The 26,941-nt window shown below is 48.1% G+C and overlaps 1 protein-coding gene across 1 annotated transcript; it reads left to right on the forward strand.

The window, feature by feature from the left end:
• Nucleotides 1-8,233: 8,233 nt before the first annotated feature.
• LOC123448518 (probable F-actin-capping protein subunit beta) lies at nucleotides 8,234-18,195 on the forward strand. The gene is made up of 8 exons (XM_045125434.1): nucleotides 8,234-8,461; nucleotides 13,064-13,134; nucleotides 16,621-16,734; nucleotides 16,909-16,991; nucleotides 17,076-17,137; nucleotides 17,252-17,371; nucleotides 17,717-17,812; nucleotides 17,897-18,195. The coding sequence occupies exons 1-8, from the start codon at nucleotides 8,333-8,335 to the stop codon at nucleotides 17,978-17,980; spliced, it is 759 nt and encodes a 252-aa protein (XP_044981369.1). The 5' UTR covers nucleotides 8,234-8,332; the 3' UTR covers nucleotides 17,981-18,195.
• Nucleotides 18,196-26,941: the final 8,746 nt, after the last annotated feature.

Below are 26,941 nucleotides of genomic sequence, written 5' to 3' on the forward strand. Positions count from 1 at the left end.
GGGTGATGAAGGCTGTTTTCAACTCATCGGGACCATACAAACGGATCTGATGATAACCCGAGTAGGCATCAAGGAATGACAAACGCTTGCATCCCGCAGTCGAATCGACAATTTGATCTATGCGGGGGAGCGGAAAATGGTCTTTCGGGCAGACCTTATTGAGGTGCTTGAAATCAATGCACATTCGGAGTGACTTGTCCTTCTTGGGCACCATGACGACATTGGCGAGCCACTCGGAGTGGTGAACCTCGCGAATGAAGTTAGCAGCCAGCAGCTTGGCCACCTCTTCTCCGATTGCCTTCCTCTTATGCGCGGCGGACCGACGCAAGCGCTCTCGGACGGGCCGAGCGACGGGATCCACATGCAGTCGGTGCTCAGCCAACTCCCTGGGTACACCCGGCATGTCAGAAGGCTTCCATGCGAAGATGTCCCAGTTCTCACGGAGGAATTGGGTGAGCTCGGCTTCCTATTTAGGATCGAGGGTGGTGGAGATGTTCGTCGGGGCGGCAGACTCGTCCGTCGGGTGGATGCTGATTTTCTTTGTCTCTCCCGCCGACTGGAACGCGGACTCAGAAGCTGGTTTCTTCAAGCGCATCAAGTCGGCAGGGTCGACTGTCTTCTTGTACTCTTCGAGCTCAAGTACAGCCATCTGCTGGTCGGCGATCCTTGGTCCCTCTTGCAGACACTCCTCAGCTCGCTGACGGTTGCCAGTGATGGTGATAACGCCTTTTGGACCTGGCATCTTCAACTTCAAGTATACATAGCACGGGCGTGCCATGAAACTCACGTACGCCGGGCGGCCCAGAATCGCATGGTAAGCACTCTGGAAATCCACCACCTTGAATGTGAGCTTCTCCTTGCGAAAGTTTTTGTCGGAGCCGAAAGTGACGTCCAACGCGATCTGACCGAGTGACTTGGCCTTCGGCCCGGGGACGACTCCATGGAACTGCATATTGCTCTCGCTGAGTCTGGACATCGGAATGCCCATTCCCTTGAGGGTGTCAGCGTACATGATGTTCAGTCCGCTACCTCCGTCCATGAGGACTTTGTGCAGTCGGACTCCTTCCACCACCGGGTCGACGACCAGAGCCTGTCTTCCTGGAGTGGGGACATGCGCTGGATGGTCCGACTGATCAAAGGTGATCGCAGTCTGAGACCATCTAAGGAACTTGGGAGCAGTCGGAACGGCCATGTTGACCTCTCTGTTCACTAGCTTCAGTCGGCTCTTGCTTTCGACATCAGCAAAAATCATGAGGGTTGCATGGACTTGGGGGAACGGATCCTCCTTATCCTCCTCATCTTGTTCAGGATTCTTCTCGCTCGGTTGTCCTTCGCCGAACCCCTGGATCAGGAGACGACACTGCCGAGTGGTATGCTTCGCGTATATGGGATTGCCTTCTCCGTCCATCTTCGTGTGTATCGGACAAGGCTGATCCAGGATGGGATTGTTGAACGGCTTCTTCTTGGGGGCAGACTGCGCTTTCCCTTTGCCCTTGAACTTGGCGCCGGTTACAGCTGCAGCTTCTGCTTGCAGTGTGGGCGGAACCTTCTGATTCTGCTTCTGAGTGTTACCTCCGTCGGTATCGCCGAATGTCTTGTGTTTGCCGCTCCGGATGCGGTCTTCTTCCTCGCCATTTGCATAACGAGCAGCTATCTCCATCATCTTGCTCATGGAGATGTCGCCTGTCCGGCCGAACTTTAGGTACAATTCTCTATACCGTACGCCTGCCTTGAATGCACAGACTGCTTGATGCTCGGTGACGCTCTCCACCGTGTGATAAAGAGTCGTCCATCGCTGGATGAAGTCGCGCAAGGGCTCATTCTGCTTCTGGACACAATGCTGAAGCTCCACAAGGCCTGCAGGGCGTTTGCACGTCCCTTCGAAGGTCCTGATGAACACTCGGGCAAGATCTGCCCAACTGTAAATGCTTGAGGGGGCTAACTGGTTCAGCCAAGCTCGCGCCGAACCATCGAGCATCAGAGGGAGGTGCTTCATAGCGACATAGTCGTTCCCTCCTCCGATCTAGACTGCCACTCGGTAATCGTCTAGCCATGTTTCAGGCTTGGATTCCCCCGTAAATTTACCGATTCCCGCTGCCAATCGGAAGTTGGGCGGGATGTCAGCCGAGCGGATGGCTCGACTAAAACACTCGGGGCCGGACACGATGGTCCTGCTGCCACTTGGACGATCCAGATCGTGGCCATCGCGGTGGGCTCGACCCCTGTCGACTCTTCGCTGGGCGATTCGCCCTCTTGCGTCGGGTCTCGGGTCGTAAGTGTCGCCGACTGAACACCGATCATCATGATGTCGGGACCCATAGGGCCCACCCCTCGGAGGGGTGCGCGAACGGTGACGATCTTCACGGACCATGGAACGAATGCCTCCCCTGTGGTGCTGATAGGAGCCGGGGCTGTGAACCGATCGATGTGTGTTTTCATGGGCGGAACTATTGTGGATCCGATTGTGCGACTGGGAGACTGCCGTGCTCTGCTCGATTCCTCTTCCTGCCTCTGAATCAGTCGGCTGGAGGGAATCGGCTGCCGCAGCCAAGTTGAGGAGAGGTGTGCGGAACAACTCTACGTTGCTCTGCCGGCTGTGCCGACTGGCAGAACGGCGAGGCGGACGGCGTGCACCGGATGCTTCACCGGCTTCGCGCTCGTTCCGGCCAGCCTGATGGGGATCTTCATGGGTGTTGGTCATGTGAACTTCTGCTGCAGGCCCGAGGTCCATGTACTCGGAAGGGAGCTCAGTCGGAACCGAGCCCGAGCACTGGGGACGCGGGGCAACCACAACAGACTCCAGAACCGCCACTTGAGAGGACGCGAACTGACGGGCTCGGGCATGTTGCACCCAACGTTGTAGACGCGGACTACGAGATCGTTTGCTGCGGCGCGTGACGAAGGTGCAAGCCGGCAATGGAGCCGATTGTTGGAGAAGAAGAACGCCGCGAGCGCCGACACGGAAGTGTGTGGCCCCGCAACGAGGAAGCGCCTCGACGTCGAGAGGTGCCTCCCGAAGCCACGCCGAATCGTCGACGACGAAGGAGAGAGCGCCGAAAAGGATCTGGTGACCCATGCCCGAACCTCCACCGGACGACATGACGAAAGGAAGTGGTCGCAAACTCGCCGGAAGTCGCTTAGACGCCTGCCCCACGGTGGGCGCGAACTGTCGTGGGTATAAGCCTGACAGTAGATGTGTAGGGTACGAATGATATGGGCAGAGTCCTAGCTACGGTGAGGTTGTATGAGTTCAGGCCCCTCTGTGGTGGAGGTAACAGCCCTACGTCTCAGTGCTCTCGGAGCTTGTTACCGAGTGTGATATGGAGTACAAAGATTTGCTAACCCTTTTATCAGTGGAGGAGGGCGGCTTATATAGAGTGCGCTGCCCTCCACAACAGTTCTGATTCAAGGGTGGAGTAGTGGCGATTGAATGCATACGTTACAGGTAAAGTATGCTCTAAATGCTAGTAAATGCACCCGGAAACGTACAGCAGTTTCCCTCCAGAGAGGTTACGGCGCACCGAGTGTTCTCCGAATGTTAGTCTCCGACTGGATGATTCTGGGCCTGCTACCGACTGGATGATGGGGGACCTTAATTCAGTCGGGGCATGCTTAAGGTCCCGTCCCTTGTGTGGGGTAGCCCTTGGGTAGGACGTGTAGGGCAGGCCTATGACCCTACCCTAGGACTATGACCCCATCAATAACCTTGCTGGAGCGCCGTCTCGGTTGGAGAAAGAGACCAGGACTAGTGGATTAGTGCAGGATTCCTCACCCAATCCTTGTCAGATATAGGTTTGGAAAATATCCGTTTGATGCTTTTTATGTTGGAAATATGCCCTAGAGGCAATAATAAATTAGTTATTATTATATTTCTTAGTTCATGATAATCGTTTATTATCCATGCTATAATTGTATTGATTGGAAACACAATACTTGTGTGGATACATAGACAAAACACTGTCCCTAGTAAGCCTCTAGTTGACTAGCTCGTTGATCAAAGATGGCCAAGGTTTCCTGGCCATGGGCAAGTGTTGTCACTTGATAACGGGATCACATCATTAGGAGAATCATGTGATGGACTAGACCCAAACTAATAGACGTAGCATATTGATCGTGTCATTTTATTGCTACTGTTTTCTGCGTGTCAAGTATTTGTTCCTATGACCATGAGATCATATAACTCACTAACACCGGAGGAATACTCTGTGTGTATCAAACGTCGCAACGTAACTGGGTAACTATAAAGATGCTCTACAGGTATCTCCGAAGGTGTTCGCTGAGTTAGTATGGATCGAGACTGGGATTTGTCACTCCGTGTGACGGAGAGGTATCTCGGGGCCCACTCGGTAATACAACATCACACACAAGCCTTGCAAGCAATGTGACTTAGTGTAAGTAGCGGGATCTTTTATTACGGAACGAGTAAAGAGACTTGCCGGTAAACGAGATTGAAATAGGTATGCGGATACTGACGATCGAATCTCGGGCAAGTAACATACCGAAGGCCAAAGGGAATGACATACGGGATTATATGAATCCTTGGCACTGAGGTTCAAACGATAAGATCTTCGTAGAATATGTAGGATCCAATATGGGCATCCAGGTCCCGCTATTGGATATTGACCGAGGAGTCTCTAGGGTCATGTCTACATAGTTCTCGAACCCGCACGGTCTGCACACTTAAGGTTCGACGTTGTTTTATGCGTATATGAGTTATATGGTTGGTTACCGAATGTTGTTTGGAGTCCCGGATGAGATCACAGACGTCACGAGGGTTTCCGGAATGGTCCGGAAACGAAGATTGATATATAGGATGACCTCATTTGGTTACCGGAAGGTTTTCGTGCATTACCGGAAAAGTTTCGGGCTCATCGGTAGTGTACTGGGAGTGCCGGGAGGAAAAAACACAAGGTGGAAAGAGTTTCCAAGTGGGAAGGTGGAATCCTACTCCAAGTAGGATTGGAGTAGGACTCCTCCACCTCAAATTTCGGCCAAACCTTGAGGGTTTGAGGCTGCCTCCTCCCCTCCCTCCCTCATATATATACTGAGGTATTAGGGCTGATTTGAGACAACTTTGCCACGGCAGCCCGACCACATATCTCCACGGTTTTACCTCTAGATCGCGTTTCTGCGGAGCTCGGGCGGAGCCCTGCTGAGACGAGATCATCACCAACCTCCGGAGCGCCGTCACGCTGCCGGAGAACTCATCTACCTCTCCGTCTCTCTTGCTGGATCAAGAAGGCCGAGATCATCGTCGAGCTGTACGTGTGCTGAACGCGGAGGTGCCGTCCGTTCGGCACTAGATCGTGGGACTGATCGCGGGACGGTTTGCGGGGCGGATCGAGGGACGTGAAGACGTTCCACTACATCAACCGCGTTCACTAACGCTTCTGTTGTACGTTCTACAAGGGTACGTAGATCGAACATCCCCTCTCGTAGATGGACATCACCATTATAGGTCTTTGTGCGCGTAGGAAATTTTTTGTTTCCCATGCGACGTTCCCCAACATTTTAAGCCATTCATCGCTAGTTGATTTCTAACATAATTTCATTATGAGATTCATGTGATATCTTCTCTATGTCAATATTTTGGTTTATTCCCTGTTTGTCGGTGTGAATTTGTGTCGTACATTATTTGTTGGATCACTAAGTCTGTCGTTCAATTCCTGTGAAATTGGTATGTACGCTTCCTACTCCCCTTGCTTCTTAATTGTAATATACACATTTCTGTGGTGTAGTGAGTTTGCTTCCATTCGCCAACAAAAACAACCGTCGTGAATTATGCACGTAGGTGACACAACCTGCTAAACTAAAACTATGTTGGTCTTTGCGCACTTTTGTTTGATTTAAGATCTGATAACTCCCGATTAGGTTTGATGAAATAGGTTTGTGTTTCACAAAATTTTGCACCGAGATCATCGGTGCAATCATGCTATTTTGAGTTTTCAAATTTATATGCACCCACTAAGTATCATATACGTTGTTATACCAACAAATAATTGCTTAAGAGTGTCCATGCTTTCTAGGTCTCCTATAGTGCTTCTTATGTACTTTTTGTTTCCAGTTGATAAACAAACTTTTAAATTTAACTTAGAATGATTCCTATAATTCTCATTTATGCTGCAAAGGATACATGCCCTCGCCCATGTGAATATCATTTTTGCAATAGCCCTGTCAGGTTGCTCCCTCCTACCCTCATTATATATTATCTCATGCTACTACCATTATATACTTTCATGCTCACTAACAAAATTATTACGATAAGATTCTCAAGACATTTGGTTAAAGTCTATGCTTCTATACAATTTTATTATTGCTTCTAAATGCTGTTTCATGCTTCGGTCATACACATGTTTACCATGGTAATTCACTAACCATACCATTGCTTCTATTGTTCAAACAAACCAGTTATTGATTCAACCAGATTCATGCTTTTGCCTCAAGCCATTTGAGGTGATTTGGTTTCTGTTTTGGTGAGCTTATGTATGCAATTGTTTTTTTTTTGGCTCGTGTAGATGTGCACTCCTTGTTATGCTCGGTGGAGGCTATGTTTGGCGTTACGTGGCATTCTGGACATCATCAGGCATACAATAGAGATGGCGATGACAACCAAACAGAAGTTGGGGGAGATGTTGTTGCTTGAACGGGTTTAGGCATACTATGAATTGTAGTTCCAATTTCTTTGGAAATTTGTATATTTAATGCAAAAATAACACTTTTTTCATTTGCCCGAAGCACATTATGTTCTATTTGAATCGTGTGTATGGAAACAAAATTTGCTTCACTATAAAAAAATGTACACTAACAGTGGAAGCCACGTTTTGTTTGATGGAAGCAAATCTCAATTTAGTGGAAGCAAAGTTTAATTTCCACCAGAAAGGCAGAAACACAATTGATATGCTACAAATAATTTTTCTTTTTTATGGCAACATGATTCTAATACGCTTTTAAACAAACAAATATTTTAACAAAAAAACAATTATAAGACATTGGAAGCATTTTTTCTAAAAAACACGATTATAATATGTTGGAAGCATAATTTATTTTGATAGAAACGTGGTTGTACTATTTTGGAAGCACACTTTCTTTGTTAAGAGCTTTGTCCGAAAAGAAAGGAATGCCTGAAAGAGTGATAAGTAAGGGTAGCGTCCGTGTTGCACGGGAGCAGTTACAGCGCAGGGGTGAATTAAGGAAGCAAATCAGGAAGCATTCAATTAGCCAAACTAAGCAGCAATCTCACATGGGCCTGGCCCTGATCCGACGTCCTTTGTGCATCTGATCGGACGGCTGGCTACTAGTCTGATATAAGCAAAGTATCTGAAGTATGATGCGTAGTGATTTTTTTAGGGTAACATCTAGCGTGATTTTTGCGGGCAATATCTAGCGTGATTTAACTAGCGTCCAAATAAAACCAATATTTTACGTACTACTAGGAACAGTCACGAAAGCAAAGGAAGTCAGTGAAGGTGATCATAGTGAAGAGTATCATATAGTAGTATCATGCATATGATACTATTGTACCCCTCCGTAAAGAAATATAAGAGTGTTTAGATCACTAAAGTAGTAATCTAAACGTTTTTATATTAGTTTACAGAGGGAGTATGATATTACCTCTATAGTGCATAGTACTCCATCCGTTCCTTAATATAAGTCTTTTAAAAGATTTCACTAGGAGACTACATACGAAACAAAATGAATAAATCTATACTCTAAAAAATGTCTATATACATCCGTATGTAGTCTCCTAGTAGAATCTCTAGAAAGACTTATATTTAGAAACGGAGGAAGTATCATATATAACTTCATTTATTAACATGCATGACACATAGTAGCATAACATTTAAGATGTTACGGTATCTATCCATATTACTCTAACTCTCTTTTTCATCTTTAATTATGTACCACATCGACATATTTGTTAGTTTCAAAAACATGATATTACCTAAGTTACTCCTACTATAGCCAACCTGAGGATGCCAGGCGTGTTTAGCGAAAACAGTTACACAAAGCAATCAATTAACAAACCAATTTAAGAAACCATATACGTGCCATGCTATCAGATTGGACGGCTAACATGTTTCTAATCCAATGGGAGACAAGGAATCAGTAGTCTGATCCTAGCGGTGTCCTTCCAATATTGAATCGTTCGCATGTACCACCTCCCCTGGCTAATGTTTGGCAGTTAGGAGGGTCCTAACATAAAAATAAGTAAACGGAAGGGGGAACGAGAAAAAAAAGGAAACAGCATAGGGAACTGAATTAGGACAAGCACCAGAGACGGAGAGGAAGAAGCAGAGAGGAGTTGGATCCAAGAAGAGGGCGGGGAGGATACATGGAGCCGGCGATGGATCTGATGCGGCGGATGCCGCCGGGGAGCACCGAGACGGCGCTCAACGCGTTGCTCTCCCTCCTCCCCGACCACTCCCTCGACCTCCTCTCCCAAGTTGACCTCCCGCTCCAGGTAAGCAGCCGCCGTTTCCTGCTCCGCGTTTACACCACTTCTAGCTTACTGATTCGGATATGTATTCAATTAAACTGCGTCGAAAATATTTCCTGTAATTGCTCAGCGGGCATGCTGCCATTGATTCCTTTTCTGTGTTGAATTTAGGCAAGAAATCCACCTCCTTTAGGTTTATGGCACGCCCTCCTTTTACGTCATTCGATAAAGTCGAATAGAATGGCTATTGCATTCTACGTTTTGGTGCTTAAATCTAACTTGCACAACTGGATATGTTACTTGAGTGGCTCTAACCAACCCCGCTAAAGGTTGTTTTAGGCGATATTTTTTAAAAATGTTCTAATAGAAGCAATTGATTTCATTGTGTCCGGGTTTGTACGTCGTACCTGTAGTGTCTCTCTCCCCTCTGTATTTACTTGTTTCCTGGGATACAAGACAACAGTCGCACCCCTTATATCTATGTATGTGCCTGTTGCACGATCAATGAGAATTATCGATGCACATAATCCCTTCTCTCCAAACTAACATGGTATCATTCACCGTATCGATCCTTCGCTAAACAGCTTCCGCAACCCTAGCCGCTGCCCCCGGCCATCCCGTCGCCGCCATCTGCCGCCGCCACCCCGCGCCGCCACCACTACCTTCCCACGCCGCTGTCCCTTCCCTCCCGCAGCCGCGCCATCCACCAGCCGTCGCGCCGCCTCTCCAGCCGCGCCGCCGCTCTCCCTCCCTAAACCCTAGCCGCCGCCCTTCCCCTCGCGCGCCGCCACCATGTCCGTCGCCTCCTCCTACACCAACCCCTTTGCCGGTCCAGATCCTGCTGCCATCCGCGACATCTCCATCCAAGACCGCGTTCCCGTGATCCTCGACGCCACCAACTCCACGTACTACATGTGGAAAACCTACTTCTCGCTTCTCTTCCATGAGGAGAATCTCGTGGATCACATCGATGGCACCGTCGACTCGCGCACCATGGGAGACGACCCCGAGTGGATTGCAATCGAAGCCACGCTCATCCGGTGGTTCTTCACCACCATCTCCAAGGACCCGTTTCACATGGTCGTGAGTGATGGAGATGATGCCCGCACCGTGTGAGTCAAGCTCAACGGACTCTTCACAGACAACAAGCTTCAGCGTCGCATTTTTCAACAACAGGAATTTTTTGCCTGTCATCAGGATGACCAGTGCATCGATGATTACTTCCGCCGCCTCAAGCAGTTGTCGGATGAGCTCCGCGACATCGGCGCCAAGGTTGATGACGACCTTCTTCTCAGCACGCTGACTGCCGGCCTCAACGAGGACTTTGGCAACGCCGCCGGCAACCTCACCTTGATGCCGGACCGCTCCTTCCCCAAGTTTTGGCATACTTGAAGTTGGAGGAGCACCGGATGAAAGGGGTGAAGAAGCGCGTGCAGCACCAGGCCCTCGCCGTCGGCACCTCTCGTGGCGCCCCGCCACAACCCGCCCCGCCTGCACCTCGGCAGCAGCAACCGCCTTACCCGCCTCCGGGGTTCTACCCTCTCCCGCCTGTGGCTTCGGCTCCTCTCGCTGCTCCCCACCAGCCGCAGCAGGGCGGTGGGCGGCGCGACAACCGTCGCGGGGGTGGCTGCAAGCAGCAGCAACCGCCAGGGGGCGGCCCGACGCCCGGGGTGGCGCCTCGTCAGCACCAACCCTCCCCGCCATGGACCTACGACACCAACCCATGGACGGGAGTCGTCCATGCGTACTCCATTCCAGTGCCTAGGGCTCTCGTCCCGGGTCTCCTTGGGCCTCCTTCGTCGAGCCACCAGGCCTATCTCGCCAGGCCCGGCGCCGCGCCTCACGTTGCACCCTACCCGACCCTCCCTGCATCGCCGGCCCCGGGTGGCTATGGCGCCGCACCCGCGCCACCTTATGGCGGGTTCTACCTGCCCCAGGCGCCGCCTCCGTGGGATCCCTCACTACTCGCCGCCCTACACTCGGCACTCGCCATCGCCACACTCAACACCTTTTATTCCTACGTCACCACACAATTCCGTCGTCCTATCCTTGCATTACAAATTGACAACGGAAAAGAGTTTGACAACGCCGTCATTCGACACCTCCTTGCGGCTCATGGCACCGTCTTTCGTTTCACTTGTCCTTACACTTCCCAGCAAAATGGTCGTGCTGAGCGCGTCATTCGCATCCTTAACGACTGTGTTCGCGCGTTGCTCTTCCACTCCAACGTGCCACCGCGGTTCTGGCCGGATGCTCTTGCCACAGCCAGCCTCCTCATTAACATCCGCCCGTGTCGCCCTCGCTGGAACTATGCTCCTCACCAACTCCTCTTCGGTGTGGCCCCATCTTATGATGGTCTTTGCATTTTCGGGTGTCTCTGTTATCCTAGCACGACGTCCACCACCCCTCATAAACTCGCTCCCCGCTCGGTTCCTTGCATCTTTCTCGGTTATCCTCCCAACACGAAAGGTTACCGGTGCTATGATCCAGTGTCCCACCGAGTTTATACATCGCGACACATTTACTTTGATGAATTCGTGTTCCCATTTCAGCAGGTACCGTCACCACCCGCGCTCCCTTCGGCGCCATCTGCGGTACGGCTCGCCCCTGCCACCACCTCCATCAAGCCACCCGCTTCGTTGCCGAGCACTGCCACGGCCCCGGCTGCGCGTATGCGCTCCGCACCCTCCACCGTGGCCACCTCCTCCGGGGGCCTCATAGCCGCCTTGGATCCGGCTGTCGCTGTCTCCAGCGCTCCCTCGGGTGCCCCTGTCGCCGAGGCCTCCGGCTCGGTCCCACCAGGCGACTACATTGGTGTCTACCTCGGCTCTGTCTCTAGTGCCCACCTCCGTTCGCGCAGCCCTACGGGATCCGAACTGGCTCGCTGTCATGCATGAGGAGTTCGATGCCCTACAGTAACCGTACGTGGTAGCTTCCCGCGACCTCCCCATGCCAATGTCATCACTGGCAAGTGGGTCTTTCGCCACAAGACTCGCCCTGACGGTTCTCTCGAGCGCTATAAGGTGCGTTCGGTGGTGCGCGGTTTCCGACAGCGCGCCGGCCTGTACTTCATCGACACCTTCGCCCCGGTTGCCAAACCGGGCACGATTCGCGCAGTCCTCCAGCTAGCTGCCTCTTGCGATTGGCCAGTTCACCAGCTCGATGTGTCCAATGCTTTCTTGCATGGCCATCTCGACGAGCAGGTGTTTTGCCAGCAGCCGACTGGTTTTGTCGACACCTCTTATCCGGACCATGTGTGCCTGCTCTCCCGTTCTCTTTATGGGCTGAAGCAGGCTCCTCGGGCCTGGTACCAGCGGATTGCGGCCTTTCTTCAGCAGAAGGGGTTCCGGTCCACCCGGTCCGATGCCTCCCTGTTTGTTTATCACCAGGGAGCCGCCACTGCGTACCTTCTCCTGTACATCGACATCATCCTGACCGCGTCATCGCCAGCGCTACTGCAGCAGATCACCGCTCGTCTTGGCACTGAGTTCGCTCTCAAGGATTTGGGGGCTCTCCACTTCTTCCTCGGCATCGAGGTTGTTCGTCATGCCACTGGCTTCTTTCTGCATCAGCAGAAGTACGCTCACGAGCTACTCGAGCGAGCAGGAATGCTTAATTGCAAGCCTGCTTCCACGCCTGTTGACACAAAGGCGAAGGTGTCCGCCGTCGAGGGATCTCCGGTGTCCGACGCTCCTTTCTACCGCTCCATCGTCGGTGCTCTCCAGTACCTCACGCTGACGCGGCCGGATCTTCAGTATGCTGTTCAGCAGGTGTGTCTTCACATGCACGCCCCACGTGACACTCATTGGGCTCTGGTGAGACGTATCCTCCGGTACATACGTGGCACCACGGCTATGGGAATCACCCTGACGGCATCCTCTGACACCACCCTCATTGCCTACTCCGACGCCGACTGGGCTGGGTGTCCCGACACCAGACGCTCCACCTCTGGCTACTGTGTCTACCTCGGCCCCTCTCTGATCTCGTGGTCGCCTAAATGGCAGCCCACGGTTTCACGATCAAGCGCTGAGGCCGAGTACCGAGCTGTGGCTAACGCCGTCGAGAGTGTTCCTGGCTACGACAGCTGCTTCAGGAGTTGCTATGTGAGGTTCCCAAGGCCACGATTGTCTACCGTGACAATGTCTCCGCGGTGTACCTCTCTGCCAATCCCGTTCATCATCGCCGGACGAAGCATATTGAGATCGACATTCACTTTGTTTGGGAGCATGTCGCACTTTCGTGTTCGAGTTTTGCATGTGCCCATCGATGAGCAGTTTGCCTATGTGATGATGAAGGGACTCCCTACCTCGACCTTCGAGAGTTTTCGGTCCAGTCTTTGCGTCACTGGCAACACTTCGACTACGGGGGGTGTTGAACATGTTTGTACGTATGTAGGTCCGGGTTTGTATGTCGTACCTGTAGTCTCTCTCTCCCCTCTGTATTTACTTGTTTCTTGGGAGACAAGACACCGGTCGCACCCCTTGTACCTATATATGTGCCTGTTGCACGATCAATGAGAATTATCGATGCACATAATCCCTTCTCTCCAAACTAACACATTCCATTACTTGTTTCTCATCCCCCCCCCCCTCTTTTCCCCCCCTCTGAACGTTGTAAACATTGCAGGTTTGCATGGATAAGGAGAACAATAAGGAGTACATTCTTTGTGAGTATAACCGCGACGCCGATTCTTACCGGTCAGCAAACCCTTGATACCTCCCTTATTTCCATTTAACTTGTGCTTTCTATAATCATATGCATTGCGGGACGAAATCATCCTATGAACTAGGTGACACACAACATATTGCTGCGGGAATTTCTAGACTATACAATGTTAAAGGCTGGTAAGATGATAGCATTTGTCTTTGAAGAAGATAGTAGACACAACATACACCGTATCTAAATATGGCACTTCGTAGTCCAGTTAGTCATCAGGTAACTTACTCTAAAATTTGCAAAACTGTTTGGTCTCTGCAACCACACTATTGTAGGTGAAAGAGGCTCCCCACATCACATTTCTCCAATGCACAAGCATTTTCTGGATGAACAGGAAAATGACTCATGAATCATCAAACAAATGGTAAAAGAAAATCTGTCCATGGACAGGGGTGCGTGGAAGCTAGCTATCCATGTGCCAGAACCATGAGTTGGTTGCGAGATCTTATGGGTTTCAGCTCTCTACCCCAACTTGTTTGGGACTAAAGGCTTTGTTGTTGTTGTAAAAAATTTCCTGTAAGATGGCATATGGGCAAGGGGAGACATTCTAGCCAAACACAACGGCTGCTTGTAGCACTTCATTGAGATGACAAGCTATGAAGGTATTCATCCCTGATCGCATGCTCATAAATCATATCATGACATGGTACATCAACCTATCAGATCAATTAACCGCTTTCTGCCCAGAGACCAAATTGAGCAATGCAAGCTTTGTAAGGAAGTGAGGAAGACGTTGTATCAAACACAACACATGCATACTCTACTTGCGTCATAGGGTGGTTTATAGCATTGAAATGCTATAGAAAAGTATTCACTACTTTCATATCAAGAGTGCCACAAATAACATAATCTGTTGTCAGATCAACGAACCAATTTATTCATAGACCCCACACTGTATCATTGGTACGTTTGTATTATCACATCTTCTGCAACATTGAGAAAGCAGGGCAACAAATGAACAACAGAGCCGAAACATAAAAAGCAGACGAGAAAAAAGGGAAGAAGAATATCACATCTTGTAGAACACACAATGTACGTTACCTGCACACTGCCTTTCATCCTTGGTCCATCTGCATGTTGCAGTAATGTGTCGCCACTAAAAGTAAAGCAAACTGAGGGGGGCGAGCAGGGGCTAACCCTTCCCCCCATCCCAAACAATCGCCCCCCCCCTCAAAGAAATATAGCAGGGGCTACTACTATACGTGTATACATTAGCGCTAATGGCCGTACATAACTTCCTGATTACGTTAATTAAGCCCAGATTGTCACGACCCAAGTACAGAGATGAGATGGACAAACTGGTCAGTACCAATCCTTCATACAAGTTGGAGATACAATGAAGATTGGGGATGAGAAATCAGCAAGGAGAGGATACAGTAGCAGGAGGGGTGAGGAACGGGAGCAAGGAGATGAGAAGTTCAGATCGTTTTAATTCTTCGCTGCCCTCCTCAGTCTAACTTCTCCTCCTTTATAAGCCCTCTGCCTGTTTGTGTAGCTGGTCATAGCCCACGGCCCATGGTCCATTCCATCGGGAAGGCCCTGGATAAGAAGAGGGTCATGGCCCTTGGGTATGACACAGATGCACGTACTTGTGCACGCACCAAAGCCCACAAAGCAACAAAAATAGCCCATCTACCTCATGCCCACGTGTAGACAATAGGTCATGGATGCGGTCGGTCGTTCTGCCCTCGCCCCACGATCAGATCTAAGATCTATCGATCTATCTCGCCACCATACCGTTAGGACGTCTGCCGCCGGTCCCAAGTCGTTGACCTTGGACTTGATTGCCGGCTTGTGAAGCAGCAGAGTAGTGGCGAATAGAACGGCTGCCGCTGATCGTCCTTGGTCGCTTGCGTACGTCCAGCCACAACCAGATAATTAGGCAAGGTACGTATACGGTATTACAATATACTCCCTTCTGCCTTTCTTTGGCCATACTTTGTTAGTTGAAAACGAAGACAATTTTTCATGCCAATTCCCTCAATCTCAAATCTGCGCTACTGCCGAAAATTTGGATCGACACATTGGTGAACACTGACAGTAGAGCTATATACATTTTTGTTAAAAAAAAAAAGCCAAACATATGTATTTCTTATCAATTTGAAGTCTTTTCTCAGTTTTTGGTAAACTATGAATTTTAACATTTGAGATGATTTATTGTTGACATAATTCCAAACATATGTCGTACTATACTTGTGATCGTCCTGGCTTCGGCCCTAGAAGGAAACAAACATTGGGAAAATGGGAAACATATAGAAAGGAAGAGAAGTTCATGAAATAGAGGCTGGCATTTATGATGCTGTTCATATGGCTGTGTTGCTGCAGCGGAGGGGACCATGGTGTATGGGTCTCATTCATATTGGAGCCATAGAAACAGAAGAATGTGGAGGAGACAGAGCAGCTGCTGCTGTAGAAACAAAGGAAGAGGAGCCTATCGTGAAGATTCATTAGGAGATTTTGAGTGAATGGGAGAATTCAGTGCACAAACACACGTGACTGCTCATGCATGTGGTTTGGAGCATTAGTTAGTTAGCGAGAAAAGCAACGAGTATGGGTGGATTTTTGCTACAGATGGGTTCTAATCATTTGGGTGGAGACAGAACAGGAAGAAGGGGAAGCTGAGAAGGCAGCATGACATTGGGGAAATCTGAAAGGTTCAGTTGGATGAGGACTAGAATAGAATGGTTGGGAGATACCGAAGAAGACTGCACTGTACCGGTAGATCTAACGGCCATGAATGAATGTAAGAATACATAATGAATGAATCAAAACGAGAAAGGAAAATGTGAAAGGATGCCTTGGAGGGACCTAGGATTAGGTGGTTGCTATTTCACACCATACATTGCTACATTTGTCTTCTTTTGTTGTACTGCCTGATGTAATCTTGCTTACATTGATATTCCCTTCTAACCAAAATGGTGGGCGTATAATCTTTTGCATGTAATCCCATAATGTAGGGCGTACATGTCTTCATCTCTCCTTCCATTACAACCATCCCTAACGATAGCTAATTTTCTGGGAAGGAAAAAAATTGGCCAGTCGGTTATCTATTGCAGTTACCCCACGTCATCTTCCTCTCTCGCATTTATCTCCCGACGAAGGGACCCCACCTCGCCTTCCAATCCCACAACAGAGGAGTTTGTGCGAAGTACTTAATCAAAGGAGATCGCGGAGGCACTTTTGCTCTCCCAGCCAACGACAACTCACTAATTTTCATGCACAAACGTTAGATGCCCAAGATTATGGGAAGGAGGGAGTATATCGCTAGTCGTATATTCTAATGCAACTTTGTTCAGTTCCACTAGTCATGACTGTAAATTATCAAGCTTTAGCCTTACCAAACAAACCAAATGATCCAATAAGTAAATGCATCGAGAAAATTAGTGCAAAGAGATGAATTAGTGGATGTGATTCCCGTTCTTGATTCGAATTTGTTTCTCATTTGTTGATATTGAGTTGCCTTGCAGATCACCTTGGTCCAACATATATGAGCCTCCTTTAGAAGACGGGACAGTTCCCTCAGAAGAGATGAGGAATCTTGAAGTCGAGGCAAATGAGGTTTTCTCTGTCTACCGTGATCAGTAAGATTAATATTTTATTTACTTGCCCTTTTTGTGCAGTAATATACTAAGCACATGCAGCATGACGGAATGTTATCACTTGTAGAAGATTACACTATCTGGTATAGAGGTGTTAATATATAGTAGGTGAACGCACAGCTAACGCATGTAATTCGACCTTTTGTTGGCAATTAGGTACTATGAAGGTGGGATCTCATCTGTGTACATTTGGGAGGATGAAGATGAGAGTTTCATTGCATGCTTCTTAATAAAGAAAGGTCTGTTCGAGTGCTTCATCTCATCTTATTAGTTAACCGCATATAGTCTATTCAATTGTCTTCTGTTTCATTTTGTGGTTCCAGATGGACAAGGGAAAAGAGGTTATATGCAAATAGGTTCGTGGGATGCAATTCATGTTATCCAGGTGGCTCAAGATACACTATCCATGAAGATGTCAATTATTAGGCCCACTTTCTCCTCATTGCTGTTGTCTTTGGTTACCTCATGACTTGACAAGAATGTTAATGTAATTCAATAGGTTGGTCCTGAAGAGGAAGGAGCAGCACATTACTGCTTGAACAGCACTGTTATGCTGTCATTGACAACAGATAACAAGCAATCGGGAACTTTCAACTTGTCCGGGTCAATTAGGCGGCAGGTTAACCTTCCCTCCCTCTTCATATCATGGGAAGGTGCTATGTGAGATATAAGCATGTCCTGCGTCGCCGCTTTCCACAACTGTTGATGTGTGTATTAACAGAACAGATTCCATCATCAATATAAACTCTGCACTTGTAGTAGATCAATTGTGTGTCAACAGTACAATCTAGTAGTAAACTAGTATGTCTATTTGCAATTCTAAGTTGTAAATGTCGCCATTGGTTTTGGTTTGGAGGCTTAATTGTGCTCGATGGATGGTTGTTTTAGCTAGCTAGGCAGGTGTGATGCAACTTTTCGTTGATTAGAAATTGCTTGCTAAGCTGTCTGTATGTTGGGTTTTCAGATGAGCATGACCCTTGCTGTGGCAGATGGGCATCTGGTTAACATGGGGAAAATGATAGAAGAGATGGAGGGCAAGCTGAGAAATTCACTGGACCAGGTATCAGCTTCATTGCAACTTTTTTTTTTTTGATCTTGTGAGATTTTTTTTATCTCAAATGACGACGCATTGCCTTGACTGCAGGTCTATTTTGGGAAAACTAGGGAAATGGTTTGCACTCTTCGGCCATCACCCGAAGTACTTAGCATGAGAGTACCCGACAGCTGATCAGATACATTCATAGCAATGCCAGTTTAACATGGCGTTTTATCTCCTAGTGTCGTGTCACTTTTTGCATATGTATCTGCAGTAGAGTTTTCTTGTCCTTTGGTGTGTGATGAGGAACTGGGGAATAGTATCATATGGCAATCGTTGCCGACTACTAAATACTGTATATACCTCTACATATTGCCTAAATTTAAGCTATTTTATGTTTCCATCAACAGTAACCAATCTTATACTGTATTATCTGAGATACGTGACACCACAATCTCATGTAGTTACCATACAGTAGCAGGTCTACAATAAACAAAAAGTGCAGAATAACATAATGCAAAGCAGTGCCGTCCGTCAAACACTACAGATAGTCCCAGGCCAGGGCAAAAGCTACCACCACCACCTCTACCCAACTTCAGGGGCACGCCAAAATTGTACCTCGTGTCTAGATATGGATATCATGATCATCATTGTAATGATGCCATTGCCTCTAAACTTTTTATGGCTTTGCTTCTTCACCCGCAGCTGATGGAGCATCCCCTACATTGCTCCCCCGCTCTGTCTCGGCATCCACATCAGTTGCATTTACAGCAACATGGAATTAGTTCAGCACACATCACTACCCATAAAATCCATTTTTGATATCCAAGAGTTTTTTTTTGTCAGACATCACAAGTTCTTTATGCTAGGTTGCAATAAATAGACAAAGTCAAAATTTCGTAATAATTCACAAAGAGATGGCCAACCAAACTCTTTTTGTACTGTTCTTGGAACTGATGGTTAAGGTAGTCGCCTTGACTTACATTGAACGACACTGAAAAGAATTTGACACTTCCACATGTATGTGTATGTGAAAGGCAGATTATGACAGCAAAAGTAAAGACATGTCTATGCTACTCTCGCATTGGACCTCCAGAAAAACCGACATTTTCAGCTCAGAAACATCAGCAATGTTACTTAATGGAATACCAGAGAAAATTTTCCATTGTGAAAGGGGAGTCAGGCAGGGAGGCCCTTTCCCCCCCTCTGCTCTTTGTTCTAGCAGCAGACTTGCTCCAATCCATTCTTAATGAAGCAATGAGAAACACCATTGTTTCCCCTCCACTCATCAGACAATCATGCCCTGATTTTCCAGCGATACAGTATGTTGATGACACTATTTTGGTACTACCAGCTGACACCTCTCAAGTAAGCCAAGTTAGAAATCTCTTGCATTTCACTGCACAGATTGGACTCAGTGTGAACTATCATAAATCAGTGATTATTCCCATTAATGTAAGCCCTAAAAATTTGGAAGCTATCAAGAACTCTATAGGATGTCAAGTTGGCTCTTTTCCTTTCACTTATTTGGGATTGCCTCTGAGTACGAACAAGCTCAAGATTGATGGCTTTTCTCCCATGATGCAAAGAAATGAGAGAAGAATTGCAGGCTGTTCCATCCTCATATCCTATGATGGAAGACTACAATTAATCAAATCAGTATACAACTCATCACCCACTTACTTCATGTGCAATCTAGCCTTCCCAGTAGGGGTAGTTGATAAGGTCAACAAATATTCGAAGCATTGTTTCTGGAGAAAATATGATACTGATCAAATGGGCCAAGCCATGATATCTTGGGACTTAGTGTGCAAGCCAAAAACCCGAGGAGGACTGGGAGTTCTTGATTTAGCAACTCAGAATAAAGCTCTGCTTCTTAAGAACCTGCACAAATTCTTCAACAAACACAATCTGCCTTGGGTATCTCATTTTGGGAAACTTACTATGGAGGCTCTCCCCCCACTCGCAAATCTGAGGGATCTTTCTGGTGGAAATCTCTTATTAAACTTATCCCTATATATAAAGAATTTTCCAAATGCACACTTGGATCTGGGAAGAAAGTCCTCTTTTGGGAGACACATGGAAAGAGCAACCACTGGCATCACAATACCCAGAGCTTCACTCTTTTGTTACCTCCAATGACACAACTGTTGCTAGTATGGTAAATGCACATGATTTTGGAGGGAAATTTGACAGACCACTGTCCATCCGAGCACATACTCAATTCATTACTCTACATCATGATATCAATCGGATCATTCTATATGATGAAAATTATATTTGGTCATATGCCTGGCACAAGAATCTCTATTCATCCAAGCAGGTATATAAATTTCTCACAGGAAACTCTGAAAGTCACTGCATCTTCAAGTGGTTGTGGCAAAGTGCAAGCAGAATTAGGCACAAGTTCTTCCTTTGGCTTGCACTTGGTGATAGAGTAAGTACAAGGAGTCTTCTCAAGAGAAATAATTTCTCATACCATCCTATAGTTATGTTCTTTGTAACGAAAATTGTGAGGAAAGCATTCTTCATCTATTTTGGGACTGCACCTTTGCACAACATTGTTGATCTGAAATCCGCCCACAAAGAAAAGAGGAATTTCCTTCTATGATGAGGTGGTTATGTTGCATCATATTTTGCCAAAAGGAATCGCTATGGACATTATAATTTTGGGATGTTGGAAAATCTGGATGCAAAGGAATGGAGTGCTTTTCAGGAATGAAAGATCAAGTACCATGAGCTAGAAGTTCAAGTTAAAACAGGACCTCATGCTAGTCAGACACAGAACTAAAGCAAAGTTTCTATATCCACTCATCTGGGGAGAGGATAAGCTAAGCAGTTGAATTGTTTCCATGTTTGAAAAAACTGGTATTGGATAGTTGCAGCTGCAAGCTGATTGTAATTCATCTATGTACATCTTTATTTTATTTAATGAAAATATACCATAGAACTATTGTTCTACAGTCCAGGTTTTAAAAAAACTGAGGGTTCACCTAAAAGGCTAAATAATTAAGAGTAGCATCAACCAAAATGTCTTACGAGCATACTCGTTCCGATTCTGAATATTATCGGCATATCACTAATCAAATAGCAAGACAGAAATATGAAGCCTTGAACAGGCACATCCTTCCCAAGCAAATCATGTATTACAAGATAAACATCATAAGCTACATTTGCTAGCAATGTCAACCACAATGTCTTCATCATCATACTCAATCTCACGATCATCATGATCACCACCTCCCATGTCCAGATTCTTCAAACACAAAGAACAATGAGAAGACTTGCTGACATTTACTTTTGAATATATGAGTAAATTAATACAAGATTTAATACGAATAAACAATAAGTAAATTATGACGGCAATAACAGAGGTTGATCTAATTATGCGGGCTAGTATAATAGATGAACATATCGAATCTACGACAGAGACTAGAAATAGGAATTCTAGCACGATCTCTAACAAGGAGGACATAATCACATACGATGCAGTGGGAGCAGAACTGTTGGCGTTGATGTTGTCGCCCATGTTGTTGATGAAGAGGTTGCCGAGGTCGGGGAAGAAGTCGTCGTTGAGGAAATCGTCGTTGCCACCAGTCGCGCGAGTGCGCTCCCCAAAAACAAAATGACTGAGTAATTAACACATTCGTTAATTATTAATTAATGATGTTAGGAATAAGCAACTTGTATTCCCATGAGGCCATAGGTCGGTATATATACATGTACAGGTGGCGGACTATATGCAGGAAACCCCTTATATATTGGGATAAATACAAAAAGGTACATGATTTATATTATAACTCTAACACCCCCCTCAAACTCATGGTGGATGAACAACACCGAGTTTGTAGAGATAAAAGCCATGTTATGCTCTAGTCTGGGCATTCGTCAGGAAATCCGTCAACTGTAAGTCGGAAGGCACATACTGAAGAGCGATGGCCTGATCCTACACACCAGCGCGCACATAGAAAGCATGAACACCAATATGCTTGGTGAGCTCATGCTTCACAGGATCGCGCGCAATGCTAATAGCACCTGTACTGTCAGATAAGAGCAGAGTCCGTGTAGTGACAGAAACACAAAAATCCTGAAGGAACCACCGTAACCAAGCCACCTCTGCCGTCAAAAGAGCCATCGCTCGCAACTCAGCCTCTGCACTCGAACGGGAAACTGCAATCTGTTTCTTCGTCTTCCATGCAATGAGAGAACCACCAAGAAAAACACAGTAAGCAGAAAGTGAACGGCGATCTGAAGGATCACTAGCCCACGTAGCATCCCAATAGGCCTGAAGCTGTAAAGAACTGGAGTGAGGAAAGAATAGACGGTGAGAGATCGTGCCCCGAAGATATCGGAGAACACGGAGGAGATGACTATAGTGAACCGATGTGGGAGCAGAGACGAACTGACTCAGAATATGAACCGGATAAGAGATATCCGGACAAGTGACAGCTAGATGGACAAGACTACCAACAAGATGACGACAACGCGTCGGGTCAGGCAGGGGATCACCATCAGTAGCATATAGGTGAACATTGAGCTCCATAGGAGTCTCAACAATGCGCTCATCAGTAAGAGCAGCACGAGCAAGAAAATCCTGGATATACTTTTCCTGGGATATAAAAAAGCCATCAGAGGTAGAAGAGACTTCAATCCCAAGAAAGTAGCGAAGAGGTCCAAGATCAGACATAAGGAACTGCTCACTAAGACGGGCCTTGGCAAAGGCAATATAGTCGGGGTCATCCCCAGTGATGACCATGTCATCAACATAGAGAAGAAGAAGAGTCCGACCACAAGGAGAAAGGTGAATAAACAATGCTGGATCATGAGCACTGGCTGAAAAACCAGCGGCAGTCACCACAGAGGTAAAACGCTCAAACCAGGCGCGGGGGGCTTGCTTAAGGCCATAGAGAGAGCGACGAAGACGACATACCATGCCATGAGGAACAGAATACCCAGGTGGTGGCTGCATGTACACCTCCTCACGCAGCTCACCATTAAGAAAAGCATTCTTAACATCAAGCTGAGAGATAGACCAGTGGCGTGTAGAGGCCACGGCAAGAAGTGTACGAACAGTGGTCATATGAGCCACATGAGCAAAAGTCTCGTCATAATCACGACCATGCTCCTGCTGAAAACCACGAGCCACAAGACGAGCTTTGTGACGCTCAAGAGAACCATCGGAGCGAGTCTTAACCTTGTAGACCCACTTACAAGTGATGGGACGGACTCCGGGAGGAAGGGAAACAAGATCCCACGTACCAGTGCGTTCAAGAGGAGCAATCTTCTCTGCCATCGCAAACTGCCATTCAGGATGAACAACAACCTGATGATAAGTAGTCGGCTCAAGAACAGCAGTACCAACGGTGGAAAATCCAAAGCGATCAACAGGCGGACGAGGACGAGTACGCAAGCCATAAGTAGGCTGAGACGAGGATGACGACACATCCACGGAGACATCCACAGAACGTGAATGACGAGTGTAACACTGAGGAAAAGATGGAACAATGGAAGGAGGAATCGCCAAGGTAGAATCGGGGAGTGGCGACGAAGAAGTCACCGGAGATGAAGGTGTAGAATCCGGTGACATGCTAGGCGAGGAGACCGTGGAAGATGGTGGCGACAGATCGACTGGAGGTGGAGAAGCAGAGGGAGCGGAACGAATAAGCAAAGGCTCGACGGTGTGATAGGTGTGTCAGGAAAAGTGAGGAAAGAGATATCCTCCACTGAAAAGGTCGAGGAAGATGGGCGTGGGTAGAAGGGACGAGACTCATCGAAAGTCACATCCCGAAAGATACGCATCCGACGACCGATAGGATCCCAACAACGATAGCCCTTATGCTCATCACTATAGCCTAAGAAGACACACTCAATAGACTGAGCGGTCAGTTTGGTGCGTTCGCGGGGGGCAAGAAGAACATAGCAAACACAACCAACAAGCGAAGCATCGAATAATCGGGAGAACGATCAAAAAGACGCTCGAAGGGAACACCACCCTGTAGAGCAGCGGAAGGCTGGAGATTGATGAGATAGGTGGAGGTGGAGACGGCCTCAGCCCAAAATTGAGGCGGGAGAGAGGCAGCAATCATCAATGCACGAGCCGTCTCAAGAAGATGACGATGCTTGCGCTCAGCCACGCCATTCTGAGCGTGAGCACCAGGACAAGAGAATTGAGAGAGAGTCCCTTGCGCAGCAAGAACACTACGCAACATCTTAGAGATATACTCGCCAGCGGAGTCAACACAAAACACACGAATGGGAGAAGAGAACTGAGTATGAACCATGGCAGCAAAACGCTTATAAATAGACAACGCCTCACTACGAGAAGTCATGAAATAAAGCCATGTGTAACGAGAGAAGTCATCTATGAAAATAATATAGTATTTATGACCCCCTTTCGAAGCGAAGGGAGCCGGACCCCATACATCAGAATGAACTAAATCAAAAGGACGCTTAGACACTGACTCACTATGTGGATATGGTAACTGAATCTGCTTGCCAAGATTAGAACCCTGACACTCTAAAGAGACATCTCCTGAGACAGACCCTAGAAGACCTCGATGAACTAACAATGACAAACGAGAACCACATAGATGACCAAGTCGATGATGCCACTGCTGGAAGGAACCAGTAGCCGAGGCGACCAAAGTGGAAGAACTGGTGATAGAGTGGGCAGCGGAAGGAACATGAATCTAGTCCAACTCCCAAAGACCCTGAGAATCACGGTGGCGAGGGCCAGCCCCAACCAGAGTGTGCGTGCGACGGTCCTGGACAGAACAAGAGTCAAGGTCAAGGATGACGTGACAACCAGAATCAGCAAGTTGACCAGCGGAAAACAGATTCATGGTAAGTCGAGGAACATGAGCAACATCAGGAACATAATAAGAAGGAGTGGTAAGATTGCCTCTACTAACGACAGAAAGGGGAGTACCATCAGTGGTGAGGACATGAACATGAGAATCAAGCGATCGAAGAGAGGACAGACTGGAAGAATTAGAAGACATATGAAAGGAAGCTCCAGACTCCAGAACCCATGGGGATGTACCTGACTGTGTAGAAGGTGGTTGCTTAGTGCGGGAAGCCTCAGTCACAGAACCAACAGTACCCGTCGAGGAAGAACCTGAAGCAGCGAGCAGACGTTTAAGTCTCAGAATATCCTGCTCAGTCAAAGCGAGGGCTGAAGCTGTCGAGGTAGATGACAAAGTCTCTGTAGATGATGATCGTGCCTTGCGTAAGTATTTCTTCTTCGTGTAGCACTGGGACTCAATATGACCATCATTGTTGCAGTAGCCACAATGTGGACGGGGACGACCTAAGCCTCCAAAAGGAGTGGGCAAGAGCGGCGGAGCACTCGAGCGAGAAGTGGTCGGTGCAGCAGGTGGCGTAGAAGGAGCCCGAGCAGCGAGCACCGAAGGAACCTCCAGCAAACCAGCACCACGTAAACGAGTCTCCTCAGCACGAATCTCAGAAAGCGCCTCCATGAGAGAAATACGGCCATGAGCAAACAACTGAGCACGTCGGGGCTCAAACTCCTTACGGAGCCGAGACAAGAACTCGTAGACGCGACGAAACTCCAAGTTGGCCTGGACAGCTTGGCAACAGGGGCAAGTACGACAACCAGCAGTGCGGAGAGAATCGAGCTCGCGCCAGATAGGAGAACTCTGTGCATAGAAGTCATCAATGTTAGGAAGTATTAGTATTAGTCTAGGAGTCCTTATTAGTCTATGTTTACTTTCCTTGCACCTCAAGTCATGTGTAATATATATATGCCCCTTGGGCCTTCAATATAGATAAGTTGCTTATTCTTAACATGGTATCAGAGCCCTAGGTTCTCTCGCACGTGCAACTCGTGCTCCACCCGCTTCCCGTCGCTGGCTCCAAGACGATCTGCCGATCCCGTCAGCTGCAGGCCGAAAGCCGATCTGCTGGTTCCTCTGGAGACTCCCGCAGGCCGCTGGAAGCTGCCCGATTCCCCCATCTGATCGGCTGCTAGTCCCTCTGGAGTATGATTACTCTGGAGGCTGCCGCCAGCAACCACCGCTGACCCAGCAACCGCCAGCGAGGCTTCTCTCCAGATCATGGGAGCGGATCTCTCCAGACTCCTCCCGCTCCAGCCGCTTCTCCCGGCCGCCTCGCATCAGGACTCTTCGGCCATCAGGCTGCATCGCATCAGGACGACCCGCCTCGATCTGGACTCAGCATCGCATCAGGATGCCTCGCCTCGATCTGGACTCCACCAACAGTCCGATCCCGCCTGGAATCCACTCGCCGCTGCTGCTTTAAACACGTTGCCGCTGCTGTTCCGGCTCCACAATCTCCACTCCCCTTGCGATTTCTCCTGAGGATCGCCCTTGCTGCTGAACTTGCCGGATCCAGCGCTGCTCTCGTCCTCCCGTTGCAGCGCCCGCCAGCAGCCGTCCCGATCCCGTCCTGATCTCCAAAAAAAAATGTCTTCATCGTCAGCATCAGGCTACATTGTTGTTCCCCGTTGTTCAGTGATCTTTGATGGCACTAACTACACCGAGTTCACTGGATTCATGCGCATTCACATGCGTGGCATCCGCCTCTGGGTTTTTTTTTCTAGTGAGGTCTGCTGTCCGCCATGCCCGGTTCCTCCCGTGGCTCCCACTCCGCCGACCCCACCGGCTCTTGCTGCGAATGCTCCTCAGGCTGCGACGGATGCGGCTAAGCTTGCTGATGAGGCCGCTGTCAGTGCTTATGATGAGAAGGTCGTGGCTTATGAGGAGGCTCTTCAGCTGTATCGTGCTGCTTTGATTGTTTACACCCAGTGGCTTGATGATGATGCTCGTGCTGCAGCTGTTCTCACTTCTAGCGTTCTGCCTCAGTTTGCCTCTGAGTTTTTGGGCCTTCCTACTGCCTTTGAGATGTGGACTCGCCTTCGTCAGCGCTATGCACCCTCTGGTGATGCCTTATACCTCTCCGTGGTTCGTCAGGAGCATGCTCTTCAGCAGGGTGACTCTACCGTTGATGACTTCTATGCACAGAGTTCTGCTATCTGGCGACAGCTCGATTCTCTCCGTACTGCTGGTTGTCGTACTTGCCCCTGTTGCTAGGCTGTCTAGACCAAGTTGGAGTTTCATCGCGTCTACGAGTTCCTGTCTCAGCTCCGTAAGGAGTTTGAGCCTCGGCGTGCTC

The sequence above is a fragment of the Hordeum vulgare genome, chromosome 4H (assembly GCF_904849725.1).
Source record: "Hordeum vulgare subsp. vulgare chromosome 4H, MorexV3_pseudomolecules_assembly, whole genome shotgun sequence".
Taxonomy (NCBI): Eukaryota; Viridiplantae; Streptophyta; class Magnoliopsida; order Poales; family Poaceae; genus Hordeum; species Hordeum vulgare.

Bases quoted from the DNA above. Each gene is read 5' to 3' on its own strand.
- LOC123448518 (XM_045125434.1), top strand. From the start codon at position 8,333: ATGGAGCCGGCGATGGATCTGATGCGGCGGATGCCGCCGGGGAGCACC. The intron at 8,462-13,063 runs GTAAGCAGCCGC...TAAACATTGCAG, and splicing joins AAGTTGACCTCCCGCTCCAG to GTTTGCATGGATAAGGAGAA. The intron at 17,372-17,716 runs GTTAACCTTCCC...TTGGGTTTTCAG, and splicing joins CCGGGTCAATTAGGCGGCAG to ATGAGCATGACCCTTGCTGT.